We start from the raw sequence: 25490 nt of genomic DNA on the forward strand, positions 1-25490 counted from the left end.
ACCCCTGAAAGCAATAAAGTTTACGACGTTAGCTGTTGACTAAACTACTCATTTGCTTGCTCTCCAAATAACCAAAGATAAAAAGTATATTCGTGGATGACCAACACCGATGCAAAAACAAGATTTGTTCTCGCCTTATGTAGCAAACGGCTTTCATCTACTATTACCAAGAGCATTGTTTCTCTTTTATTTATTTTGGAGATGCTGCAAGCTTACCCGAAGCACAAACAGACCTTCACGCGACCAAACACAAATGCAACACTTGGGTTTCCAAATTTAAGATTAGTCAGCACGAGTCGCAGGAGAAACAAAATCTGTCTGCAGCTCTTTCGGCACGTCTCGCAACGTGAGCAGCCATGCAAGACCAACCTTCCTTTCGGCATCAAAGCACTGGAAGTCAAACGAGAGTAAAAAGGAAACATTCCATTGCGGTCTGTCGAGCAAGGTTGGCTTCTACATAACATTTGCCAACTTGTCCCCTGCATTGATAAGTCGCGACCAAACTCTGGTTGCATTACAAGGTGAAATCTTGTTTACATTTTAGCGCCTGTGTAAAATTAACCCACGATCAAGTTCTGCAGGAAATATGTGATGGACTCCGCTTGGTTATACGTTCAGATCAAATGATGAAGCGCCTGAGAAGAATTCAACTCAAAATGACGGGGTTTTGTTGCATGTCGTCATTTTATTTCGCTAGTAGAATATAGTTCGCCACACAAGATTTATTATCCTTGTAATATTCACAATCAGCTATTTTTAACCTATACATACAATCGGATGGTTACCATTAGTTTAGTGTCCAACAGATGACGGTGATTGTATAGTCACTGCCTGGCCGTTTGGTGCATTACCACAGCACGCTGCAATGTAGATCGAAACAGTAACTATCTGCATGAGGCTGATAAAACTGCATTCAACTGATTGGATCAACTTCAATAAAATTAATTTAGACACCGAGATATCGGGGAATAATTTTCTGACAGTGTCGGAAGTTTAACCATGCGGAACGTCTTGTAGTCGGATCTTCAATTCATATTGCTGTTCTTTTGGTAATAAATTAACGCACACTTTATTGCACGTAGCGATAATTCAGCGGCCCGTTTTTCATAACTTTTTAAGACATATTGCATCCGTTGGGACTGGAACGGCATCAGACATACATTACAACTGCTTAGCCGCTGTATTGCGAATAGCCGCGGGTCACATTTAGTCTTTGTGAACTGCACACAGTGCAGGTTGTAACTCTGTTTGTCCGGTTTCGACGGTATCTTATATTTTTTGGTATGCGCACATTTTCCTTTTTTTTTTCTTTTGCATTTTCACTGCAGACGACTGCACTTTTATTGAAATAGTGTAAGCATTTTGTATGCAGCTCACTGATCATCACTTGTAATAGATTCTTATTTGTTGTGGGTTGTATTGGCAAATTCAAATAACGGTCACACGCAAAACTTTACGTAAATCAAAAAAACGAAACACTTCGATCGCGCACAGAAAGCGGCCAAAACGGAAGCAAAACTGCAAAACAAATCAGCAGCTAGCAACAGATAATAATGAAACGAATGCCCACATAAAGCAGCTGTACATCAGAAAATAATAAGAAAGGATACATTGGCAAGACGTTTGCAAAAAAACAGAAGCACCTTTTCGTAAAGTATGATTTTTATGCCAATAGCTCGTTTTTTTTGCATATGTTGTACAATCGAGTCCCTGGTTCGGTTTGTTCGTTATTTTTGCACTCGATTGTTATAGCCTAGAAATCAAATTAAGTAAAAAAGTCTTTGAAGTTAATTCTGGACGTCGATCCACATGAAACCTTAAGAGGCTTTATAAAAGACCCTCGTCGATGCCGCTGTGTGAGGTTAGTTTACCTGCAAAATCGTTCAATAAGTTATGAAATAGAATTTTAAAAAAAGTGTCGTATTTAGAAATAACCTACCTGGCCTTGCGTACGTTGGTAAGCCCTCCACAACCACTCCTGCGCAGCGTTCACCGAAACATTTCCGTTTGATTCACTTTGTTCTGGTTCCCCGTCCGACGAAAGGCTGTTCTCTGTTGCGCCACCCTCCGGTGAAGCTAATTCACAACAGTAAGAAGTTTAGTTTAAAGGATTATTTAATAAAGTGTAAATTGAACAGATTTGTAGAAAGCGACTTTTCGCTGAATAAAAAATATATATTATTTATTATAAAAGGGTTTATTAGTCATTCTATTAGTCATTTTCGCAGCATAAACTGCGTCATTTCAAAAAAGTCAATATCGTTTCTTCTTCGTGGGTCAAAATAATAGGAGGTAGAACCGATTTGTAGAAAGCGACGTTTCACTAAATAAAAAATACTGATTTAATTTCTCACCCTCAGTCGACCGACTCTCGGTGTTTGGTGGCATTTGTTGTTGTTGGAGATACCGGGAGGCGACGATTGCCGCCGGGTTGAGATTCATCACGGGGTTGCTAGGAAACCGGGACTCCCCCTGGTTCCGGTTCATCAGACCTTGTGCGAGGGCCGCGTATTGCTGCAAAAAATTATACAACTTTGACAATGAAATAACAAACAACAACAAAACTTCTGTAAATCTATTGTGTTTTTGTCACAAATTGATATAATTTTGTCACTGAGAGTAATGAAAACAAAAGTAAGCAATTACAATTAAAGTTACAAAAATTTACCAGAAAACTATTTAATTTTTGTAACGTAGAGGTATTTAAAATGTGGACAATCCACCCGACTAACCTGGTAAATTGACGCCACCGCTGCAGTACCGGCGTCCCTTGGTGGCGCTGAAGAGCCAACTTCAATCGGTTGAATTCTTGGGACTCCGGGAGCAGGAGCTACTTGATCTACATTAGTGGAACTCTTCATCCATGACGACATAATAGGGTTGTCCATGGAAACGCGACGCCCCCTGCGGGAACCACCAGCCCCCCAGACGTGGGTGCCCATGTGAACCTGTTTGTAAAACAATTGTTAAACCGATAAACAAACCAATACATAAGTTTTGGGGAAGTAATATTCATACAATTTGTTGCTGACGCTGCAATGCTTAATGCTCAATAAACTCACAAGCTCGTTTGGTAAAAAAATAATGCGTAACACACTTTGTGACAAGTAAATAGTTTTTTTTGCCAGACGAGCTTGTGAGTTTATTGAAAATGATTCTAATATTTGCAAAAGAAATTGCTGTCAACATAATGAAAGACTATTCTTTAATGTCACAATTACATGGAATTTAGAGGAAGGATGCCAAAAACAGGAAAACAAACCTTCAAGTTTCCTTTGGTGGAAAAAGCGCGGTTGCAAACGTTGCAGGCGTACGGTTTCTCCCCAGTGTGAGTTCGTGTGTGGATTTGTAGGGAACTTGCAGAGGAAAATTGCTTCTTGCACAAATCGCACCAATGACGTAGCTGAGATTGCGATCTTTTGGCATCCGGGTGATCGGAAAACTCGTCATCCATGAAAGGGCGCTGGTCACGTGATAAAGTAAGGTTTATAGAGATCATATTATGAATATTTTATCGTTGAATAAATCGATTTGTCATGCTCAAAAACTATAAACTTGCTTTTTGGCGGGATGTTGCTTCATGCAACTTAATTCTATTTAAATCAGTTGCGTTGATTTGAGTAACGCAGCAACGTAAATACGAAACCAAATTTACCTTCAAGGCGTATCGTTGCTCCTCGGTCAGACCTGGTCGATTATGGTCGATAGAAGATTCGCTTGACGGGCTGCCGCACGAGGCGCTATCGATGCCTTGTCGAATCACGTGATGCTGTTGTTCTGAGTCGTGGTAATGCTGGAATATCAAAGATATTTGGTTTAAAATGTTGGAATCATTTGATTCAAACACGTGAATTTATATTTAACCAACCTGATTTTCTTGTTTAACAGATGTCAAAGTTTGTTCTTGCATCTGTTCATGCAGAGTTTCTTCGTCGTTGTTGCTTCTGTTAAAAGAAAAGAGTTTTATATAAAAGTTACAGAAAAACAATCAACCCTCTCTCACCGACCATTGATTTGATTTCATGTTCAAATGAAATGTGAGATTGAAAACGCATTTATTATCGCATTACAATAAGAAATTTCATTGCCTACCTTTTGGGTGATTGTCCGCCCATGAAAAAATCCCTCGGTGATGATTCGAGAGATCTATCCTCTCTCTTCACCTGATTATTTCCACCTCCACTTGGATGAGACAAATCCAATGCACTTCCAGAACTAGCGACATCTTGCGGAGACCGAGCAGAGCCATTGGCAACTGGGTAGCGCACTTCGGCATTGCGTTCGGTTGGAGAGCTGGGCTGTTGTGACGGCGCAGTTTGAGGAGTGACGTCATCACATGACGTCATACTAGCCGGTGGGCTTAGCTGCGGAAAGTTGGCGGCTTGCAGGGAGGGAAGGGGACGCCCCGGGATCATTGTTGGGAGATCTTAAAGAAAACGATGAAAGGTTGTAATATTTCGTGGCAAGTTTCGTGATGAGTTTGAGGGACCAATATTTAGATCTATGCGATTTGGCAGAAGGGAACGATAGGCTATAGATCACCCCCGGCTTGTGATTAACTGGAACTCTGAAGGAAACCTTATCACACACCTTGCTGGGCCAGTTGCTGTTTCATAACAAACAAATGCTTCTGTTGCTGTTTGTTGGCGAGCGAGTGCATCTGCATATGTTGCGCGAAAGCTGATTGGTCGTCGAATATGTTGTTGCACAGAGGGCACACGTGACCACGAGAAGATGACGACGAAGAATTTGTAGAATGGGAAGCATTTCCCCCACGTTTACCGATAGATGTCGCGCTAGAGGCGGACGCTGGAGGGAGCTCTCGGCGGTGGACGCTGCTGTAGTGTGTGCGTAGGTTCCCTCTTGTGGTGAATGCGCGGGAACAGAGGTCACATTGGTATGGTCGTTCACCTGCAAAACGATAAAAAAATAGCGTTTATATTACATGTGGTAACAGAACCCAGTTATGCAGAGTTACCGCCGCCGTCTGTTAAAAGTCTTGTTTATTAACGATATATTTAGATTTTATTCAACTTACCGGTATGTGTTCTGTAGTGAAGTTTCAGGGCGCTCGGACAACTCAAAATCCTCCTGCAAGTTCGGCACTGATTCTTCACTAAAGGTTCCTCATCACCAGGTGTCCCCTCCACGGCTCGCTGCTGCTGCCTTCTCGCTTCCGCGGCCGAAACCGAACCCATCGATTGGTTTCCACACTTACGCTGCATTTCCGGCGGCGAAACAACCGAGTCCAGCTTGGAGAAAGCCTTGATCTGTGTTACGTCACCGGTCAAACCGGACGCGATGTTTTTACGCAACAGCGCAGTCACGTGGTCGGGAAGGGAGCCCCCCGGGCGTCCGAAGCCATTTACAAGACTCGCGAAGGGACTAGGTTGATGGGGGGGCGGGTGAGCAATAAATGGGTTCCTGTGGGCCTCGTCGCCGTTCTGGGTGATCCTGGCAGGTGGCGAACCCAATTTCGGTGCCATCGATGGCCCTTTGCTCTCCGGTGACGTCATCGCCTGGCGCTGGGCCGCCACGTCATCGTATCTCTCGCGGAGGTGATCATGCGGAGAAACACCCATTCTTCCGAATGAAGCAGCGGCCAGAGAAGCGATCTTGGCCGGATCCGCGGTGGGGGGGAGCCCCTGCATCATGGCGGGAAACGGAAGCCCCCCGAGCGGAGTGGCGGGCCTTTCCCCGAGGGGGACTACCCCGTTCTGTTGTTGGCGCTGCTGCGATAGGAGATTCAGTTGCCACTGGAGGTATTGGATCATTTGGATCTGGTAAGCATGCTGTTGTTGGATCATGCTGATCTGCTCCCGGAGGACCTGAATCTCGCTCCGACTGTCAGGGGAGCGTTTGTCTTCTTCGCTGCTCTTCCTTGAAGATGTGGGTAGTGGTGGTGATGTGCTCTGGGCGTTTTCCATGCTTCTGGGAGTGCCGATGTGTTGGTTGTCATGGTTACTGCTCTCTTCTGCTTTCAGTAACACTAAGCCTGGGGATTGTTTTTCAAGCTGCTCTGATTGTGGAGACGCAGCAGGATGAGGTTGGAGATCTTCCTTCTCCTCTTCATCCATCTTCTCGTCGATACACAGTTGGTTGTCGCTCTCATTGAAAGAATGGTGTCCGTTGCTGGTCGAATGGTCGTGGCCAAACTCTTGAGTGGGTTGAACTGGTTCTTCAGGATGGTTGGATGGCGGGGGTTGGTAAGTGAGTGGGTGTGCGTGGTTGTTCTGGTACATGTTGTAATGGTTTCGTTGCTCCGAAAGTTGGTTGTTATCTGGTGTTTAATATATGGTGTGAAAAGTGGTTTGAAATAGAAACGATCAAGCAGTTATAATATCTGTATACGTCACAAATATAGCTGTACAGTCTTAAAGGTAGGAAACAGTTCAAGACCTGCAGACTAAAACACTTGATTTCGAGACTGACATTACCTGACATAAGCGTCTCCGGGGTGCCACCTAACGGGTGATGTGGTCTAACTGTTTCCGGTTTTTCCGTTTCGCACTGCGGTCGGTCGCCTTCAGAAAATTCTACAAAGCAAACAAATTTAAACATTTAAACAAAAAATGACAACAATCCTTTTAAAATTTAAAAATAGATTCTTCGGTTGTGGAAAAACAAAAACAGTAAATGCAGCAGTAATTCACAAAAAACAGCACCACTCATAAAGCAGCATTTTCTGGGTTCACCAACACGTACGCGAAATACGCTATTGTTATCGGTACACTTTAGTGCACAAACAACGCCCGTTTTGATCTTGTTGAAAACAAGTTATTTTCGGGTGATCACATGCGCAGGTCTGTTATGAACGTCTACGTCAGTAGCAGGTATGTTTCGCGGGCGCAGTCAAAATGGCACAAAAGCGTGCATTGTTGTCGAACCACGGGCGCCATAAATAAACTCATATTCCAGAAAAGTAGTAACAGATATTCCCCGTGTACGATTTTCGTTGGTAAAACAACAAATTCAGACACACCCTTGTAAATGTCTGCGATGCAAACAAAGAGGAAACCAACCCTTGGAACAAAGATCGAAAACACATTGTGGAGTCGTCACAAGTTTTGATCAGATAATTGTGCTTGCTAACAGAGGGTCGTGTCTCTGTAGGGCTGAAAATACCTCTGTTTTTGACCCCCATTTCAAAATACCCCCATTCATGTCCGGTTGCAAACGAAGAGACAAAATCCACTGTTGTTTTGAGGGGGAGGGGGACCCACAGGTTCAAAGGTCGTGCGGACATTCCGTGACTGCCTATCTGTTTCAATACTGGAAGTACATCCACCATAGGAGCGTGCGATTGCAAATAAATCTTATTTCCACTTTAAACGCGTCAGGTGCTTTGCAGTGTTGCATGTCACCATCACACATTGTCCATAGATGTAACTTTATATTCGGGGTCTACCCAGAAATCCCGAAGGCGCCCACATCTACTTAGAAACCCACAGAGCGAATCGCCATTCATGTTCACACTACTCGCTAAAAAATCCTATTCTACGGGAAGTCTACGAGTTTAAAAGAAACTTCTGTACGTGACGTTTTTTAATAATTCATTGCTGGTTGCATATTTATCACTAGAAGACGGCTCTTCTGACCAACATTTTATCCCGTTTTAAATTAAACAGAACCACTGACCACTGACATTTTGCCATTAACAGGAGTTTCTTATCTTAAAACGGTGACAGTAAATGGACAAAAAAATCCCAACGCAACGAAAACTTAACTAAAAAACAAACACAGACGATATCTCGTGTGTGAGAAAATTGAGTCGGTGAAATGACCCGTGACTTGAGTCCAGTCAGGGGTCCAGAAAGAGCGGCCAACACAATATTAGTGTTTGTTTTAATTCCGCGCAGGTTCGGCAGGGCCTCAAAAAGCGCCGAACATTCCTGTAATTTAATCACCTCACCTGGCTACGCCAACCCAAGCGGCAAAGCTTAAAAAATGGGTCATCTATAGCGAGGTTCGCTGACCACTCACGTGGGGTGGGTAGTCACACGGCGACGAGATCGCGGGGGTTAACGGATTAGCGGGGGCACGATTGGGTGTATCAAGAGGTAGATTTTTTAATCCTGCAGCTTTCTGTCACAGGATTTTCAGCACTATTAACGCATTTTTTTCGAAAAGCGTGGTCAATTTGTGGGGATTTCCTAAAAAGGGTGGCCAAATTATAGATATCCGATTAAACTATGTGTTAATGGATATGCGATTGCTTCATTATTAAACCTTTAGATTAAAAATTTCATAAAACCACCTTTCTGTCGCAACAAAAAATAATATAATTAATTCGATGGTTTTTTCATCATCTGTTATAAAAACCTTTGCCCCCATTAATGGGGTTGCAAAAAGTGACCGAGGCGTTCCTGGTTCATGACAACGCAAGCTTGTTGACCCGACTCACCGATCGTTCAAAGCAAAATGCCTGGAAACGTAATGGAAGAAACGAACACCAACAACCTGCACTTAATCAAAACATACCACGCTCGTAAGGTGGAAGAGCACGTCTCAAGAGGCAAAGAATTAATGCGATTTTCTCTGCTTTGTGATTGCAGTTACAGCGGTACAAGCTGTGATGGGATTCGACTTGTGGACTTAGCAGTCAACTTATGGGTTGGGAGTGATTTTACCTTGGGTGATAAGTTCGTGTCGTGGAATTTCTAGTCGTGGTGTAGTAAGTTTTGCAATGACGTTGGTAATTTGGTATTTAACAAACACCTGGCTCCATTGTTTTATGGAGTTGAGATTATTTTTAGTCATATTATGGTGTACGTCACTTCCCAAAACGTTTGTTTTACAAAGTTTCTAAAAATAACTATTACAGAGGGGTTTAGTTATAGGTCACAAGGTCGTATCAGCACAATGCGAATAGACACAACCTTAAATTCTTTATGTGATTGCTTGTATAATGCTACTAATCACAAACACATATTGCTTAATTTTGCTTTAATGTGGTTCCATAACAGGGGGATTGACCGCGAAAATTCCACAGGGATTCGCCTTCTGCTCTCGCCACGCCTGCTGTCTTCCCATTCCATGAATATTAATGAATATAAACCGCTGCGCAAGGGGTCGTATATGAAGTCATAATATACAGTGATGGCAGTCGTTAAATACACGCATATCGATGTGGCATGTTTTCGATTTGAATCGTAGTTAATGAACGATTTACGCTGATAAGAACGCAAAAACAATAGAAAACCGTAAAAGAGCCATAATAATCTATTGAGCTGCAGAAACAAATTCCTTCCACAAAATACGTCAAACTTGGTTAACAAAATCTTGGTAACTATTTCATCCTAAATGACCCTAACGTTTCCATGCGTGGTATATGATGTAAATTCAGTTTACGTGTGTTCTGTTACATATACACTAATTGAAACACAATAAGAGGAAGTAGATTGGATTGTATGCGGATTATTAATCAGGTTAACGTTTGCATGTACATTCATGCAAGCCTAACACAGTGACTGACCAACTAGTTTTATATGTTAAAGATCACAAACATAACCGGGTTCCAAACCGCACTAAAGAAAGTATTGTAACTTCACCGACACTCCGTATGTTTTCAAGCAGTACTTATTTCATATTGCCAAGGAAACCCTGACGATTTGAACTCTGCATTTTACAAAACCCCAAGAATAACTCGCTTAATACAACTTTAATTACAAAAATATATACTTTTAAAGTGACAAATTTAAACCAAATTCATAAGAACAAAATTAATACCTGAACAATTCAGAACTCGAATCATTTCCTTGTCGACATACGCCAAACGGCTTTCCTGAACAAGAAACTAATATAACTGCTACAGTGAACTAATAACCCTTCCTGTAAGACTGCAAAGCACAAATAATATGAGGCAAGGTTGCAGCACGCCCTTTAATGCCTGGCGCATGAATATCCCGCACCGCGCGGGGCAAGAGGCATGCGCGCTCGAGTTATGACGATGAAAAAATTTAGGGCGCATTTTTTTGCCACGTCGTGTGCCGCTCCTCTCTGCTACAATGTCGATACTGGTCCTGCCTTTGCGCCGCGGGAAGCCGACTTTGATTCCTGCGGCTTAACACTTATCTGAGTATGGATGCCTCAAACTGCGCAAATGCCAGACGCAAATTAATTGATTGGCCGCTGCAAAAAAGGTGCGAGTTCGAGAACCTCCCCCTTGTCCATTGTTTGCGTCGTTGGGGAGGGAGGCCCGCCACGGCCACCGGGCGCTGATTAAACAAACTTTACAGTCGTCTAGCTTGGGAATAGGCGTTCGAGAACTAGGACGTGCAAACAATGTCGACCTCGATCGTATTTTATCGTACCCCGGTGTTATCGCGCCACAAAAGGTGTTGCGATATTCGATTCTGTATCGTATCTCCCCCCAAGTACATTGGACCGCCAGGTAATTGTTGCAAGTTTATTGATATCGCGAGTCGGCGCCAACATTTGCACCTCGTTGACCCGGATTTTAGCGCTACATGCACGCCCTCCCGCACCGGATTAGGGTTTAATAAACGACCCGTGTTTTTGGCGACAATAATGTTCATGACACATAATTATTTTCGAGGTAAAATAATTGGTCAACGATTGTCAGCTATAAGATATAAAAAGATGCTTGGATGTAACTGAACTATACTACGACACAACTTTTAAAATCGTGAATCACTATCTTACTACTGTTAGAAAAGAAGAAATCTTTTACCACCACTAGATATGAGTCCAGTCCGAATCTACGTCTGCGAAACACGTGCAATATTCCACAGATTGTTACAAAAAATAATAAAAAGTCTAATTAAAATAAAACCACACTCGTAACAAATAAAAATCGACCGGTAAAGTAGGTCCGGTCCATGGCGTTCCCATTAAACCCAATCAATTAGCGTTTAATTGTGTGCAGTGCGGTTAATTGTCTCGTGTCAGATATTTGGAACGCGACCTCTGCGGTCTGGTCTTCGGCCGGACGTTAAAATTCACGCCATCCGAGCTTTTCCGCCTAAACTCGTTCAATTTCCTTGACCGCGACCTTTCACAAACAAACAAAAAGTCACGAACTTGGGTCGGTTTACATTCTAGAACGTTGATATTCAAAAGTGAAAGGAAATACCCTCGTACGGAAGTGGCGCGCCGTTTGTCCAACAAGGCGTGAAGGAATATAAGAGTGAGTATGAGGTTGCGACAGCTGGTTTTGTCGCGAAGACGTAAACAACTTCGAACCAACTTCCTGTCCGCTTTCTTTGATACAGATATGCGAGCAAGATGGAAACAACGTATCGACAGGAATGTTTATAGACAGTGGTGTTTTTTTTCTTGTTTTTACCGCACCGGGGATTCGAACCCAGGTTATCCAGGTCACGAATCCCGATAGGTTTTGTACATGATGTATGGGGGTCGGCACCGTGACCGATGTTGTCTGCAATTGAGTTTTTTGCAAAGATTTCACCGCAGTATGGGGATTTACCGCACTCCGTTGGAGCTGATATATGTTTCTGCCTGAATCAGTGTAGCAACACAATTTTCCTATTAAATGCTTGTGATAAAACATGTTTCATAAAAAAAAATATTCACTTGTGCCCAGGTTGGGCAAAACCAACACAACTTCTCCAAACGTGTGACGAAAATTCAAGGTCATTAACCTTAACACAAACGTTCAAGATTATTTAATATACATAAACATTTTGAAGTAGTGCTTAATTATAAACTACTACTCCACAATATACGATGTCGTCATGACATCCACGCGACCGCTTGTCATATTTCAAAGCCCGACCCTACAGATAAAGCGAGACTGTAGTTTCCCGCTGAAACCGTTGGTTATTGAAACCCCAACACCCAAAAGTCGATAAACAAAGCCCCAATATCAGCCGTGTTAATGTAACCAAACCCGAATCTACGAGCAATGATCGGGATAACCAAATAATGACGCAACAACCCTAATGGATCACGATATATCGTATGAAAAGGGATCGGCCCGCGCTTCGCCTCTCCAGTTACATGTTGATCATTATACACGAGCAGAGCAATAGAAGTTGCGGCGAGAGGGGATATTAGTTGACGATCAATTAAGTTAAGGAGTGATGCTTTCTAAGGGTTGCTGCTTTGTGTCTGCTAAGTTACCGACAAACCGACAAGAGTGGGTCTGTTAAAAAATCAACCACGATGGACGAGTCTCAGGAGTCTTCGCTTACGCGCTTGAATAGAAGTATTGGTGTCGGGTTGCTGTTTAGTTAATAGCTCACATCTATCGAGTCGTGATCGGCAAATTTTGGGAGAAAATGTGGAGAGACTTTGGGTATTCGTATAAAAGATGGAGTGGAATACAATTGCGGGTCACGGAAATCTGCGGTCGTTCTGTTGTTGAGGCTGAAAACTATCTTGTTGCGCCCAACTTGCTTCGACAAAAATCGACTATAGTAAAATATACATAATTTGCAAGTGCATGATACATGAAATTTACTTCTTGATCGAATCATGAAGTGTAATGCTGTTGTGGTGATAATAAATATCAAAATCTGAATAATTTGAATCATTGGCGAGGGCGGACTGACTTAACTATTATACGATAAGCAATATAGGTATGACACATTCATTTCTTCAAGTAAAATTTTCCACAATGTTTTGTGCTTGATCGCTTTTTAGTGAAACCACGCATTGCAAGTATTTGCGAAGTTTTCTGACTACGGTGAGAAGTCTCTCATTGAACACAAAACATGACGTCAACATATGACTCTTCTACTGACTCATGGTGCGACTTTTGTTCAATTTAAATCTCTTTTATACCTTTGGGTCTCTGACCGAGGGCTTGCTAATAAAAACCTACATTTTATGAGGGCAAATAGTGACGAACCCGCCATAAGTCAGAGAAATTCAACTAAAACCACATATGCATGAAGGTCGTATTTCTATCTTAATTCCAATACAGCGATCTTGTAGACAGCTCAGTTTGTTGGTATTTTGCAAAATTCAATGTAGGTCGTTTAAAAAACTATTATTGGCAGCCAAGCAGTCGGGTCCACTTTTAGCTTTTGAAAGCTTTATCGCTACCCGTGTGACTGCATATAACATGTTTAAACCAACATCGTTGCACCCAATGTGTTTGACGCGTGCAGATGTATACGTTTTGACCCCAATCACCGGGGCTACACTTGTAACAACAATTCCCCTGACAAGTTACGTCACAATGCTTTCGTCTCGCATGGCTGATCACCGCAGGTTGGGGGTAAACATATTTTGAAACAAGGTGCGGTGACGTTTCGTCCTACGCGAATATCGTCAGCTATATTGAGGTCTCGCCCACAAATTTCCGAACATTGCAGATTATTTTATGTATGCAATGTGGAGCCAATAATATGAATTTGTGTATAAGCTGCAGACAGATGGCCACTGTTTCGACCTAAAAGGTCTCATCAGTGCAGCTGGTGTGACTATAAGACGAACTTTGCAGACCAAACGGCCAAGCAAAGACTTCCACTTTGTGGTGACTACACAGTCACTGTCATCCGTTGGGCACCAAACTAGGTGCAACCAACTATTTTATGTATATTTTAACGGGCGTCGCCTTTTGTGCTTTTTGTCCACCGGTTGGAATCAGAATTTGTTAAAAGTCGGTTTATGAAGTAATCTTGAGTAATTTATTTACGAATGGAGTTCCCCGTGAAGAAGATTGCAATGCACTTAAATACCGAATGCCTTCTCCACGGTCCAAAAGTACCACAAATCAACCGTCCAACCACAACAGATGGCGTTTCGATCCGTATCGCTTATACATACTGCAAATACTTCAAGGGGCAGGTCATGCCTGCTTGAGCAAACTGTATCACACTTAATTTACAAAAGCAGTCTAAAGTTTTCCCGTCAACAATCACTGTGGTGCTGTTGAAATGTGCACGTTCATGACACCAGCATAGTCTTTCGATGGCAACATTCCTCCCGCCCGCACTTGTTCAACTCCAACGCTCATCGTTTCAATATGTGAAACCGAGCATATGTTGGATGTGGGACAGGTTTATGACCTTATCCATATACTGCTCTGTACATGTTCATGATCGCTTACAGTTTTACGGCCCCCGCGATGACGCTTAATCATAGGAGTGGGCGTGGAGTTTATGGCTCGGGCCCTGCGGGACGCCGAACGTATTGGGATCAAGAATGAAAGATTTATGTCTCTCCCCTTGCTTTCATACCCAGTTTAATCAATGGTAATATTTAACGATTTTTTGCTTTGAGGAATGAATATTTATGGAGCAGAGTGACATGTTTTCGCCTAAGAATGACCTTCACCAATACACAAAGACAAAGCAAAATCTGTAAGATAGATACGTTAGTAGCGAGATGTTTTTAAAAGCACTGTAATGCAAATAGCTTCCATTATAAAAACTAACAGCATTTTGAGATAAGCGAAGGTTAGTGTTTATTGTTGAATGGAAGCAATTATGGTTGGGTTTTACCCATTTACTCTTCTATCAAAAGGTAAAGAAACTTCATACTCACTGTGGAACTTCAATCCCCCCTTATATCGCAATTAGGGGTTTGGGAATTTACTTTCATGTTTTCTCATAAACTGAAAGCGAAACTTTGGTGAATTCCCCGTTTTGGGAAACGTGTATGTGAACATATTCACGATATTCAAAACCCCGGGTTTAAAACGTGTCTGTCTGGGCAGATTTACCCATCTCTTATGTCAGTGAGAAACGGCCCTGACCCCATTCGAACCCCCCTTCAAACACCCCAAACAGACCCATCAACAGGGTGTTTGACGTCATAAAAATACGCGTATAGTTACACGTTGTGAGTCACCGCCTCTCACCGACAAACATGTTTTAAGTTTTAGGGCGGTGATTCAAAATTCAGGATGTTTACTCATTCAGACTCGAGACTGTAAACGAGACATTTTTAACGCCAAATATTTTACGCACAACGCCATTCCCTGTGTCGCAAAATTTTTCGTCATGGACTCACATCAAGGATTACATAACATGAATCTGATTGTAGGGCTAGGATTGTTTCTGCAAACAAATCTTTTAAAAACTTTTATTGTCGCGGAAGGTTAATCGCGTCCCCAAGGTTATTAAAGTTGGGTAGAGGACAAAACATTAGAAACGTCAAACAAACGTTTATCTACGTTCATATTTAAGTTGTCGTTATTTTTCCTTTTGTGTTGTTTGCATGCGATTGTATCGATCCGCGTAACCCACGTTTTAGTATTGGTGATCCAAGCAATTTTAAAATCCACTGAACTGTAAAATACATGCAATATTCTTCTCAGTGCACAAACCAGGAAGTTTCCAGAAAACTCCAGAGCATTAAACACCCGACGAAAACAATGTTCTGCGTGATTTTTGAACTTGACATTCTCCTGAGCACGTGACGCATGTTTCCCTGCATGTCGCCCGTCACGTGCCCGTCACGCATGACTTACTGGGCAAGTGTTGTTCACGCTATTTTCGTAACAGATTTTCCACTTGTTGTGTTTTGATTTTTCAAACGCATATCCCAGCTGTAATCTATACGTCGTGACTTTCGGGAAATTTGTGTAAATCACATAAAAAAACGGAATCCCAGCCATATTTGGCTAAACACGGGGTGTGCCATGGATACAGTCTTGCATTGCACTAACAAAATTTTAAATAAAATATTAATTTAGGCGAGGTGAATAGCGAGTATACTGTGGGGCGGGATATTAAAATATTGGGCCGTTATTCCGTCTCACGAATCTTTTGAAACTCGAACGGGCGAAACGCGAACACAATAACACAAAATTCTGTGGTTTGTTGGTGACCAAATTAAACCAGCGCATATTGGGTTTTATACGTTCTCTTAATAGAGGCGTACGCCGCGAAGGTGGCAGACGATTCGGTTTCGTTGTAACAAAATAATATGAAATGTTTTCACATGTGACCATACCTCGAAGGTCTGACAAAAACAAGCAGGAAAAACGCATGCTTACAATTAGACACACGGCTTGAACACCATTGCTTAGACACGTCTATGACGTAGACACAATGTAAATTTAACCACTCGTATTCTTATCATAAAAGAACACTATTTGGAACCTCAAAACAGCGTCAGAATGTGCACACTAAAATTAAAAGGCAAAAATACACTTGTTAATTGAGAGCTGCATTTGCAGACAGTAATACGCACTGTTTCGACCTGTAAGGTCACTTATTTATGTTAACGCAGTAATGTTTCATGGTATCGCACAACCGGCAAGATTGTTTATATTATTCACTCTCATAAATTTCACTAAAGAAAACAACACCATGATGACGTATTCGAGTCATGGTTCAGTTCACGCACAGAAGAAATTGTCTGATTTTAATGGACATCTGGGCTGTGTGTGTATTGATCGTGCTGGTTGGTGATAGCGCAGCATGCTCCCCCATTAAATGACACCACCTTTCAATATCAAACGGTGGTATTCCCAACTGTTGCAAAACACTATTAAAATGGACATCTGTTACTATTTTGCTTAAATCTTATTGACATTTTCAAACTCAAATTAAGTAAATTCTATTCCACCTATACAGCTAACTAGACGATTACTTATTCTATGACCTTTAGCATTGGATTGGTTAAACAGCATTTGAGATTAAAATAAACATTTTGGAGGCAAAATTCCACGCAATGTAAAAGGGTAAGTCTATACATGGCGATGTACAGATGATTTGTTGAAAAAAATATCGGAACGAAGTACCGAACGATAATATTGTTTGAGCAGCTTTAGTAAATACAGCACGACGACGAAAGAAGTAATTTGCCCAAATCCGCTATTGTTTAAGGGGTTTACTTAATATAGTTTAACCTTTTCCATGTTAAAGTAATCTATTCCTATTACTGCTCGAGCGTCAGAGGCAATTTACTGCACATGGTCGAGTTGGCAAAAACAATCACTTGTTTTCTATTTCCCCGACGTGAATGCGCAGCAAATATTCGAGAGCTTTGACGTATTTTCACAAACTTTGTTTGAAGTTTAAGTGGCAGTTTCACGGGTCATGGTTTAGTTACGGCTTCAACACGCAAAAGTCAACAAAGTTTTAGGTATGCAAGCAGGTGTTGGCCGACGTAACACGGTCTTGTAAGTTTATCAAAACTATAACTCGGTTACACCCGTGCGTCCTGAACGGACAGCGCACAACTTTGAAGTCGTGCAGATGATTTAAAACAATCTATTAGTGCTAGTTAGTGCGCTAGAGCTTGACCCGAAGTTCTACCAAGCTTGAAGGACTTGATTCAAGTTTAACAACATTGTTCAATTGTCGATAAAAATATTCTAGAAAAAAATCTTATATTTTGCAATTCAGATTGTAAATGTTTTAAATCTGTACCACAGGTGGTACCTTTTTATCAAAGCACCACTTGTCACATAATACCGCTACTACAATTAATCACTTGTTAATTTTACCTTTAGTGAAAGATCCGTTCATTTCTTCGCCGGGGTGCAAATCTTCTGGTCTCAGCGATCGTAGATCGGTTTCGCTAATCTTCAATCCACCGGAAATGGCTCTTCTAAAACCGGCGGAATTTTCTTTCGCACACGTTGTGCCTTTTTCGTCCATTTCGCAAGACTCCATATCGTTCTGAGCGGCGGAGTTTAAAACGTGCCCAAAGGGTGCTCCAGTGGCCGGGACTTCGTCTTGGAACTGTTGTGGCTTGAGCTGCTTACGGCGCGACATAACGTTCAGGATACGGCGTCGCAATGCTGTGACCAACATGGCCGCGGAATTTCCGCCAAACTTTTTCGGCACCCCTTTTTTCTGCCCCCCCCCCCCCGAACGACGAGCAGCAAATTTTCAAGGGGTCTTTAATAGACACCTTATACTCCTCGCTTTATTGGGTCATAGATAGAGCATAGTGACAAAGTTTACGCCCGGCTAAACCCGGCGCTCGGCTACTGTACACGATCGAAGTTGTGAGTACAAACACTTGGTAAGGTTCTTGCGCCTTTCCATGCAGTAACAATGGAGTTGCATGGGGCGGTTGTTTTACAAGAGTTGTTCGGATTGAGAAAAACATGTCGATTAAAAAACCTAATCGCTTTCATTTTGCACGCAGAGTTGTGATGAACGATAACATAGGGACCGTTAAAACAATGAGGATTATCGAGTCAGGCGCGTATGTGAAGGTGTCATCAAAAATGATGGCAAGTAAAATAACTGTTCTGCGTTCGTCGTTGCCACATAACAAAATCACTGCGGATCATTTGGTTCAATTGTCACGCCTTTAATTTTCCATTTTATTCACACTCGAATTTAGTTGTTGTAATTGTACTTGTTTTTCTTATGCATTAAAATAAGAAAAAAGAAAACTATTATGATTTTCAAAATTCTACGCATTTCTCGTGTGAATAGAATTTCTTGCGGCATTTGCAAGAAACACAACAGTATTAATGGTTTGGGTTTAAAAACTCTTCGCGTCCAGTGTACCGTGACGTCAAGTGATGCGTGACCTGCGTCACAAGCTTCAAACTCCGGATTAAAATATTTGTGTTTCAAGTCATATTTCCACGCAGTAGTGATTTTCCTAAAAACATCTTACTCAGGACGAAAGAAACCTTCAAGCGTTTGCCGTGATGAAGATGTCATCAGTTTCAAAATTGATCAAAATTTTTTCAGGCCTACGTTTGTAAAGGTTTGATTACTGCGTGGGGTGGGCATATTTTGTGCTAAAGTTGGTGGATTTTGCCTTAAAATGTAAAATTCTGTGCGATTGTGGGTCGAAATTGAAAAACCACAAAAAACAAGGTGGAAAATATGAACCAAGAATCAAATGAGGCCCGGAAAATATTTGAATTATCTGGGTATAAAAAGTTTAAAGTCAACCCTGTAATGCGGCCAAAAAAGTAACAAAACAGTGTCGAGCTGACGGCATAAAACCTTTAAATAAAGTTAACTTGCTCGTATATAAAAGATTAATGGACGACTGATGAAGCATTCTGCTGCAAAACCGATTATATGTTTACAACTTCAAGTAGTGATGTAAGAAATTGGATTTCATTGAAGCATTGAAAGCAGTGCAAAGTGCTACAAAGTGGACGAATCTTAGTCCGACTCGTTTGCCAACAAGACCTTGACTCTTCTTTTATTTTTTGACTACAGCGGGGTTTAAACCCAGGATATCCTGGCCACGAATCCCGATCAAGTTTTCTTCTTGGTATATGGGTTAGGCGCTTTACCGATGTTGCCAAGCACCCGCCAACCCAAAGTCAAATTACTAGAAAACTCTATAGCGACACCTTACGGTATTTGATTTTGCAATATGTTCTTTGCGGTGTTTTCCAAATATTCACCTTAATTTATTGACCAGAAATGTAAAAAAGCATTCCAACAACAAGTGTAACACTGGGTTAAGTTTGTGGAGATGTTTGGTTGTACTGGGTTTTATGTTTTACGAAATTAAAGCCACAGAAAGACGACGTGAAAAGGTGCTGAAAAAATGGCGCGGGTAACAGTTTTTCCAAATAGAAATTTAGGCTCGTTAATTCAATCGTTAACCGAACTGGCGTATAGTGAAACTGTAAAACGGGGGCACATTGTAATGGTTGCTATGTACATATTGCAACGTGACTTTTGCAAAAATGTAAATATTTGCATTCACGCATCGCTGCACATTGCGTCAGTGTTGGTTACGGTTCATTGGTTAGCACACAATCCCCGGAAAACAAACATGACTCAGCAAACACACGAAACCTTAACAACAACCGTTCATCGCACACTAAGATTGCCGACTGTTGTGAACGAAGTAGACACAAAAAATATGTATTCGGAATAATACCTGCGGAATTTTGTTCGGCGGTAACTATAAACTGTGTAATTTAATTGCCAAGCAAAACTTTTTTAGTCAGTCTTTCAGACAGCTCTTTTAAAGATGTTTTTATTTTTAGCCGAAAAATATATTTCGCCCTGAAATCAGGGCATCATCAGAAACTGATGTCTGAAAGATTGACTAAAAAGTTTTGCTCAGCAACTACAGATACGGTTATTGATCGACAACCTACCAGGGTGGCTTGGTTCACCAATCCGGTTTTGTTTATTGTTTAATTTAAAAGAGAGAATTTGTACCTATTTTTGAATTTTTGCGTTAACTTAGTGTAACAATTGTTTTTTTATGAAGTAAGTTGTGACAAATATTCGAATTTACTTGATAAAAAACTTACTCACTAAATATGTGTTCTTGAATCCCAACATTTTTGCATGACATGATTTTCAGATGTTCATATAGGTCCTAACCACATCATCATCATGTTCTCCGTAATAAGCGATCTGCTGAATTTTACCAACCTAGTTTGGATTCTTACTGCTGCTGTTCTGTCAATCTATTTGAAACGATTTCTTCCCACAAGCAATTTGCCCCCTGGACCATGGGGTTTACCAATTATTGGTCACCTGCCCTTCCTGAGCAAGAGAGCAGAGTTAGAATTTTCCAAGTGGGCTGATGAATATGGACCTGTTATGTCTGTGCGTCTTGGCAACCAACCCACAGTTATACTTAGTTCATTGGAAGTTGTGGAGCAGGTAACCTGCATAGAAAATATCTGTGCCTGCTAGGTAAAAAATGAGTCCAGTGCCACAATCACCAGCTGCACTGATGATATTTATAGGTAGAAGCAGTGTGCACTGTCAGTGGCTGCAACGATTAGTAGAGCTCGTTTGCTTATATCCATTATGTATGGGTTACAACTTACAATGCAAACTTTTGTTGGTGATTGTTACCAGCAATGTAAAGGTTGTGCTAAGACTGCTAACTATATCACTATTGTATATATTTGAGCACAATTTGAAACTTAATGCCCAAATCCAAATTTTAGTTTAGTTTGGTGTAATTGATGTGTTCAAAGAAATATTTCTGTATAACGATACAATACAAAAACAATGATTACCAGTTTGATTTAAACAGTTTTTCATAAATTTTATGCTTTTCAGGCATTTATGAAACAGCCCCAAGTATACAATGGTCGCTATACCACGTATTTCACGACAATCACCACAGAGAATGCTGGGATTATATTCCTTGATGATCCAGTGAAGTGGAATATCCACAGGAGATTTGGTTTAAAGGCTGTTGGGAGGTCAGTTTAATTATTACAGAAGGTAAACGATCAACAATGACTTTAACAAGTTATACCTCTTATAGCAGTATTTTTCAACCTTTTTGAGCCATGGAACACTTTTTTTATTAAAACAATCTTGCGGAACACATAACTGTTGGAAGTATTGCCGCATTATACTTAACCAGCAACAGGCTCACGCAAATTATGTGTTTTTGTGTTTACAAAATTCCGCCCTGATATGTATGTGTTATTTTTTTAATTTTTATTTCATATGAATGCCCATGCTCCAAAACTGTAATCTGTAATTTTTCAGATTTGTCTATAAAATATTGTAAAAAAAATAATTAAAAAAATAATTCTAATTTATTCAATATCATTTGCAAAACCTGTTTGTGAATAAATTTATTAAAATTAACATGTTATGACAGTGGTGGACAACTTGGCAACAACATTGAAAGCATCGTCCAAGAAGAAAGCGACCATCTTTGTGAAAAAATTAAAGAAAATGAAGGGATGCCATTCATTGTTGAAGTGTGTTTTACGCTTTGTAATAAGATTAGAGCCATGGTAACAAATGCTTGTAATGAAACTCAATCTTTACTTGAATGAGTGCTTCACAGAGATAATTTTATTATAAAACATGGACATGATTTCCCTTTCTAATAAACCTTTCCTAATTTATTAGCATTTTTGAAAAGAAAATCCAAAGCTAAGATGCTGTTAATCATTTTAAGTAAACGTTTCAAACCTATACTTGGCTCATCATCAGCACTACTACAGCTGGTAACTTTGCTTTTTTGCAACCTGCTGTAGTAGTACTGATGATGAACCATGTGTAGGTTCGAAACGTTTACTTAGCATGATTAACAGCATTTGCACCCAAGTATATTAGCATTGTTTTATGACCGAGCACTTTAATCACAATGATTCTAATCCTTTTTACAGAGAGATTTGTTTTTGTTTATCGCAAATGTGATAAGCCGAGTGACAATCAGCGAAAAAATCACGGAGACACAACATGAAGCACTAAAAACTAAATTTCTGGAGAACATTGATGCGTAAGTAAATGTATTTCAACAGCTTGCTGACCAGTATCTTTGGCAAGTTTCAATAGCAGGTGTTAATAATATTGCAGACGTGAGTAAATCTTTGTGTTTTACAAAAGAATGAGGGAAGATGGGATGGCTTATTTCGTCCTGGCAGTCATGCCCTGGACAAGATTTTTTCCTCCGATTTTGAAACACTTTAAACACATCCTGTTAGAAAAACAGAAAACTGATGGTAAGGATGTTTTTTTTTGTACTGCAGTATTCAGGATTGCAAAAATAGTTTGTACAGTACACAAATTTGCCACTCCTAAACATTGAACCAATAATTCCTCTTTATTGTAAGTACTTGGAGTCACTTTAAATCAATCCCAAATCAAAACATAGATTGCAACAAAAGGGATACGAAGCCATTATGACGTAACAGAATCTTTGTCATTCATATTGAAACAATTTTCTTTTAAGATGTTATGAACCTTCTAATCAATGAGCATGATAACAGCTTTGATGTAAATCACCCAAGAGACATGGTTGACCTTTATCTTTCAGAGGTCAAAGCAAACAAACCTGGATACTCAGTGAGAACAAGTTTTATTTGTGACCAAACTGATATATGAAAACCAAAATTGGGGACCTTGTTATATAGTTTGAGTGTTTTAAATGAATTATAAGAATGCAAAGATATTGCCAAAAATAAGACACCCTAAACTTTAGTCAGGGCTTGGTATACATTAGCGTCATTAAATTTAGAGGTTTTTTTGGATTTGGGTTGCAACTTTTAAACGTTAACTTAGGTTGGTTCATAAACTGAAGAGTGAACACTCTTGTCCACGTTTTGCTCATCACATGTACCGTAAACTCGTCTGTCAAGTGTTTTTTATAACTTCCGACCAGTTAGTTGAAAAAATTGATCCAACGGAGGTGGCAACTAAAAAGTAACACGGGCTACGTGGCACCAGAGGGATGCTAGTTGACAAAAGTTTGAACGCGGGTTACTCGGCTGCCTTACGAAGTAGCGAAAATTTACATTAATATTCCAATATGAATATGAAATGTACGCTATGTCATAACCATAAGTAAACATCGATTCCCGCCGAAATCCTTACCACGCCAGCTTACCCCGCTTAGCACGCATGGCACCAACGTAACTTGGGATTTTGCTGTTATTTTTCTAACTAAAAGGGACATTGTTGATTTCAGTGTTTTCATCTGGGCAAAAACCTGGCCGATATTTATGTGGCGGGAACGGAGACGAGCACAAGTACCGTCCGATGGGTTCTCCTCTATCTCATCAAATATCCTGAGGTCCAGAAACGAGTGCATCAGGAAATTGATGAAATAGTCGGTATGTCACTTTATTTAATTACTTCTTTGGTTTCTGCAAATATGCAAAGGGAAAGTTATCAGTGGCTGTGGATTTTATCATTTTTAATTAACTCACAAAGTTCTCTAGCAAAAAACTCTTTACTAATTTCAACATTTCGGTCGGTATCCAAGGGACCTGCATCAGGAAACCGTGCGTAGGTAAACCACCATCACGGTGAATATCAACTTAACGATAAAAAGGCCACTATAATCCCCTTAACACCGAAACATTCACAGTGAGACGTTACATGTTGTGGCTCTGCTTGTTCCAATTTTCCTCGGTGTTTCGTTTGAACGTAGATATCGTGTTGGAATTATCTACCTTGAAAATAAAAAGTTTACAATCCATAGAAAAAGCAATATCTCTACAATCCTCGCTCAGTGCATCCAATTTAAATGTGGATGTGTGGCTTGCTCTTCGTATTTTTTTGAATTGTGGGCATTCTTCCTAAATTTAATTGTCAATTGTTGAATCTCCAGGCAAGGAAGGTAAAATCTCTCTTCACGCTGACCTCCCGTACACACGAGCTGTGATCCAAGAAGTTTATCGAATTGACGCCGCGGTTCCGCTCAGCGTTCCACGAAGGACGACCCAGGACTCAACGCTCATGGGATATAAGATTCCAAAAGACACTCAGGTAAATTCATAGCTGTGTTTTGTTGTTAGTTTTGTGATGTTTATTGAAAAGTTATTTTATGTTTTCACAAAAACGTTTATTTAAAAAAAAGTTTTGCGACAAGCACATTTAGGTATTTTTGTTAAAATCCACGCAGGACAAATAAAATGGATCAATTTGCTCAACGTGGAAAAAATTGGTATTGGGTTTATACAAACTGTGATGCATTCATTTTGCTATTTAAACCAACTATCTAATTAATAAGAGTAACACCAAGCTGCACTGGCGAGTCCTTATTTGCCGACATTGGCCGTCTGTATGCAGTTAACATACATCTAATTAATAGTTTCCGCAAAAAATTCTTCACTAATCGCCAGATCATCCCGAACATCTACAAACTGCACAACGACCCCACCGTGTGGCCGAACCCTCGTGTCTTCAAACCCAGTCGTCACCTTGACAACGACGGAAAGTTCGTCAAATCGAGTCACGTGATTCCTTTTTCCATCGGGCAGAGAAATTGCATGGGTGAGAATTTGGCTCGGATTGAAGTTTTCCTGTTTGTAGTGAAGATTTTGCAAAAGTTCCAACTGTGTCCTGATCCCGAAAACCCAGTGCCCGGGCTCGGCGCTATTTTCGGAGTATTCCATTCTCCCGAGCATTACCGTATTGTATTCAAGGCTCGCTAACCGACATATGTAAAGAAGTGTTGATCTCTTGTCTCTGCTTCTGCTGTATTTTTTTCAAAAAATCTTCAACGCAATTTCCAGTGTTAAATTATTTCTCAGTACTTTGATAATTCAACTTCGAAAGAAATGTCGCTGTTTTCGCTGTAATTGCTTTAAAAGGTCTTCATTGTACCTCAGTTTTTAATTAATGCACACCACTTGTGCAAGTGGTGCCTTGTTTTTGTTAACACTGTTGAGAGTTAAACTATATTAATGGTAAAACTGCTGGAAATTTGCAGCTGGACATGAGTTGCTTTGATAAATTTTTCCAACTTCACATGTTTTTCGACTTCATGTTGCCTCCCACTTCCTATATTTAGTGTTCATTGCTTCCTTTTTCTGTACGTACGATTTAATACCTCTGCCAACGACCAGTCTAAATTTCTTTCTCACTTTTCAAACCTGTTTGCCAGCAATGCAAAGTTTTTTTGCCAATCAATGCATCTGTGTAGCAGTTGAGTTTAAATAGTTGTTTTATGCTTTCTGTATATTTCTGTTTCAAAGTTTAGAGCGATTGTTGTACGATCTTAAGATTTTATTTACTTAATTGTGTCATTTTTTCCAATCTACATCAACGCCAACTACTTCAAATTGCATATATGCGTATAATAATTTATCAAACGTGATTACAATATTTTGCCTTCACTTTAGACACTCATGCTATGCATCTCCACAAGGTTTTGGGTTCTTGAAAACT

At 40.6% G+C, this 25490-nt stretch overlaps 2 protein-coding genes across 2 annotated transcripts; one reads left to right on the top strand and one right to left on the bottom strand.

Annotated features, from left to right (window-relative positions):
- Window positions 1-1403: 1403 nt before the first annotated feature.
- Window positions 1404-18162, bottom strand: LOC145902976 (uncharacterized). Its single transcript, XM_082991071.1, has 12 exons — window positions 17393-18162; window positions 6438-6536; window positions 5039-6280; window positions 4591-4911; window positions 4093-4426; window positions 3869-3944; window positions 3656-3793; window positions 3263-3463; window positions 2733-2948; window positions 2355-2514; window positions 1940-2076; window positions 1404-1871 (listed from the first exon to the last, which is right to left on the bottom strand). Exons 1-12 carry the CDS (start codon window positions 17700-17702, stop codon window positions 1863-1865), a joined length of 3243 nt encoding a protein of 1080 aa, XP_082847197.1. The 5' UTR covers window positions 17703-18162; the 3' UTR covers window positions 1404-1862.
- A 1892-nt stretch (window positions 18163-20054) lies between these two features.
- On the top strand, window positions 20055-25443 carry LOC145903309 (cytochrome P450 2J4-like). Its single transcript, XM_082991389.1, has 9 exons — window positions 20055-20501; window positions 20910-21055; window positions 21466-21568; window positions 21983-22095; window positions 22203-22318; window positions 22549-22661; window positions 23284-23428; window positions 23929-24086; window positions 24443-25443. The coding sequence occupies exons 1-9, from the start codon at window positions 20229-20231 to the stop codon at window positions 24752-24754; spliced, it is 1479 nt and encodes a 492-aa protein (XP_082847515.1). The 5' UTR covers window positions 20055-20228; the 3' UTR covers window positions 24755-25443.
- Window positions 25444-25490: the final 47 nt, after the last annotated feature.

Source organism: Ascidia mentula, chromosome 1, assembly GCF_947561715.1.
Source record: "Ascidia mentula chromosome 1, kaAscMent1.1, whole genome shotgun sequence".
NCBI classification, from domain to species: Eukaryota; Metazoa; Chordata; class Ascidiacea; order Phlebobranchia; family Ascidiidae; genus Ascidia; species Ascidia mentula.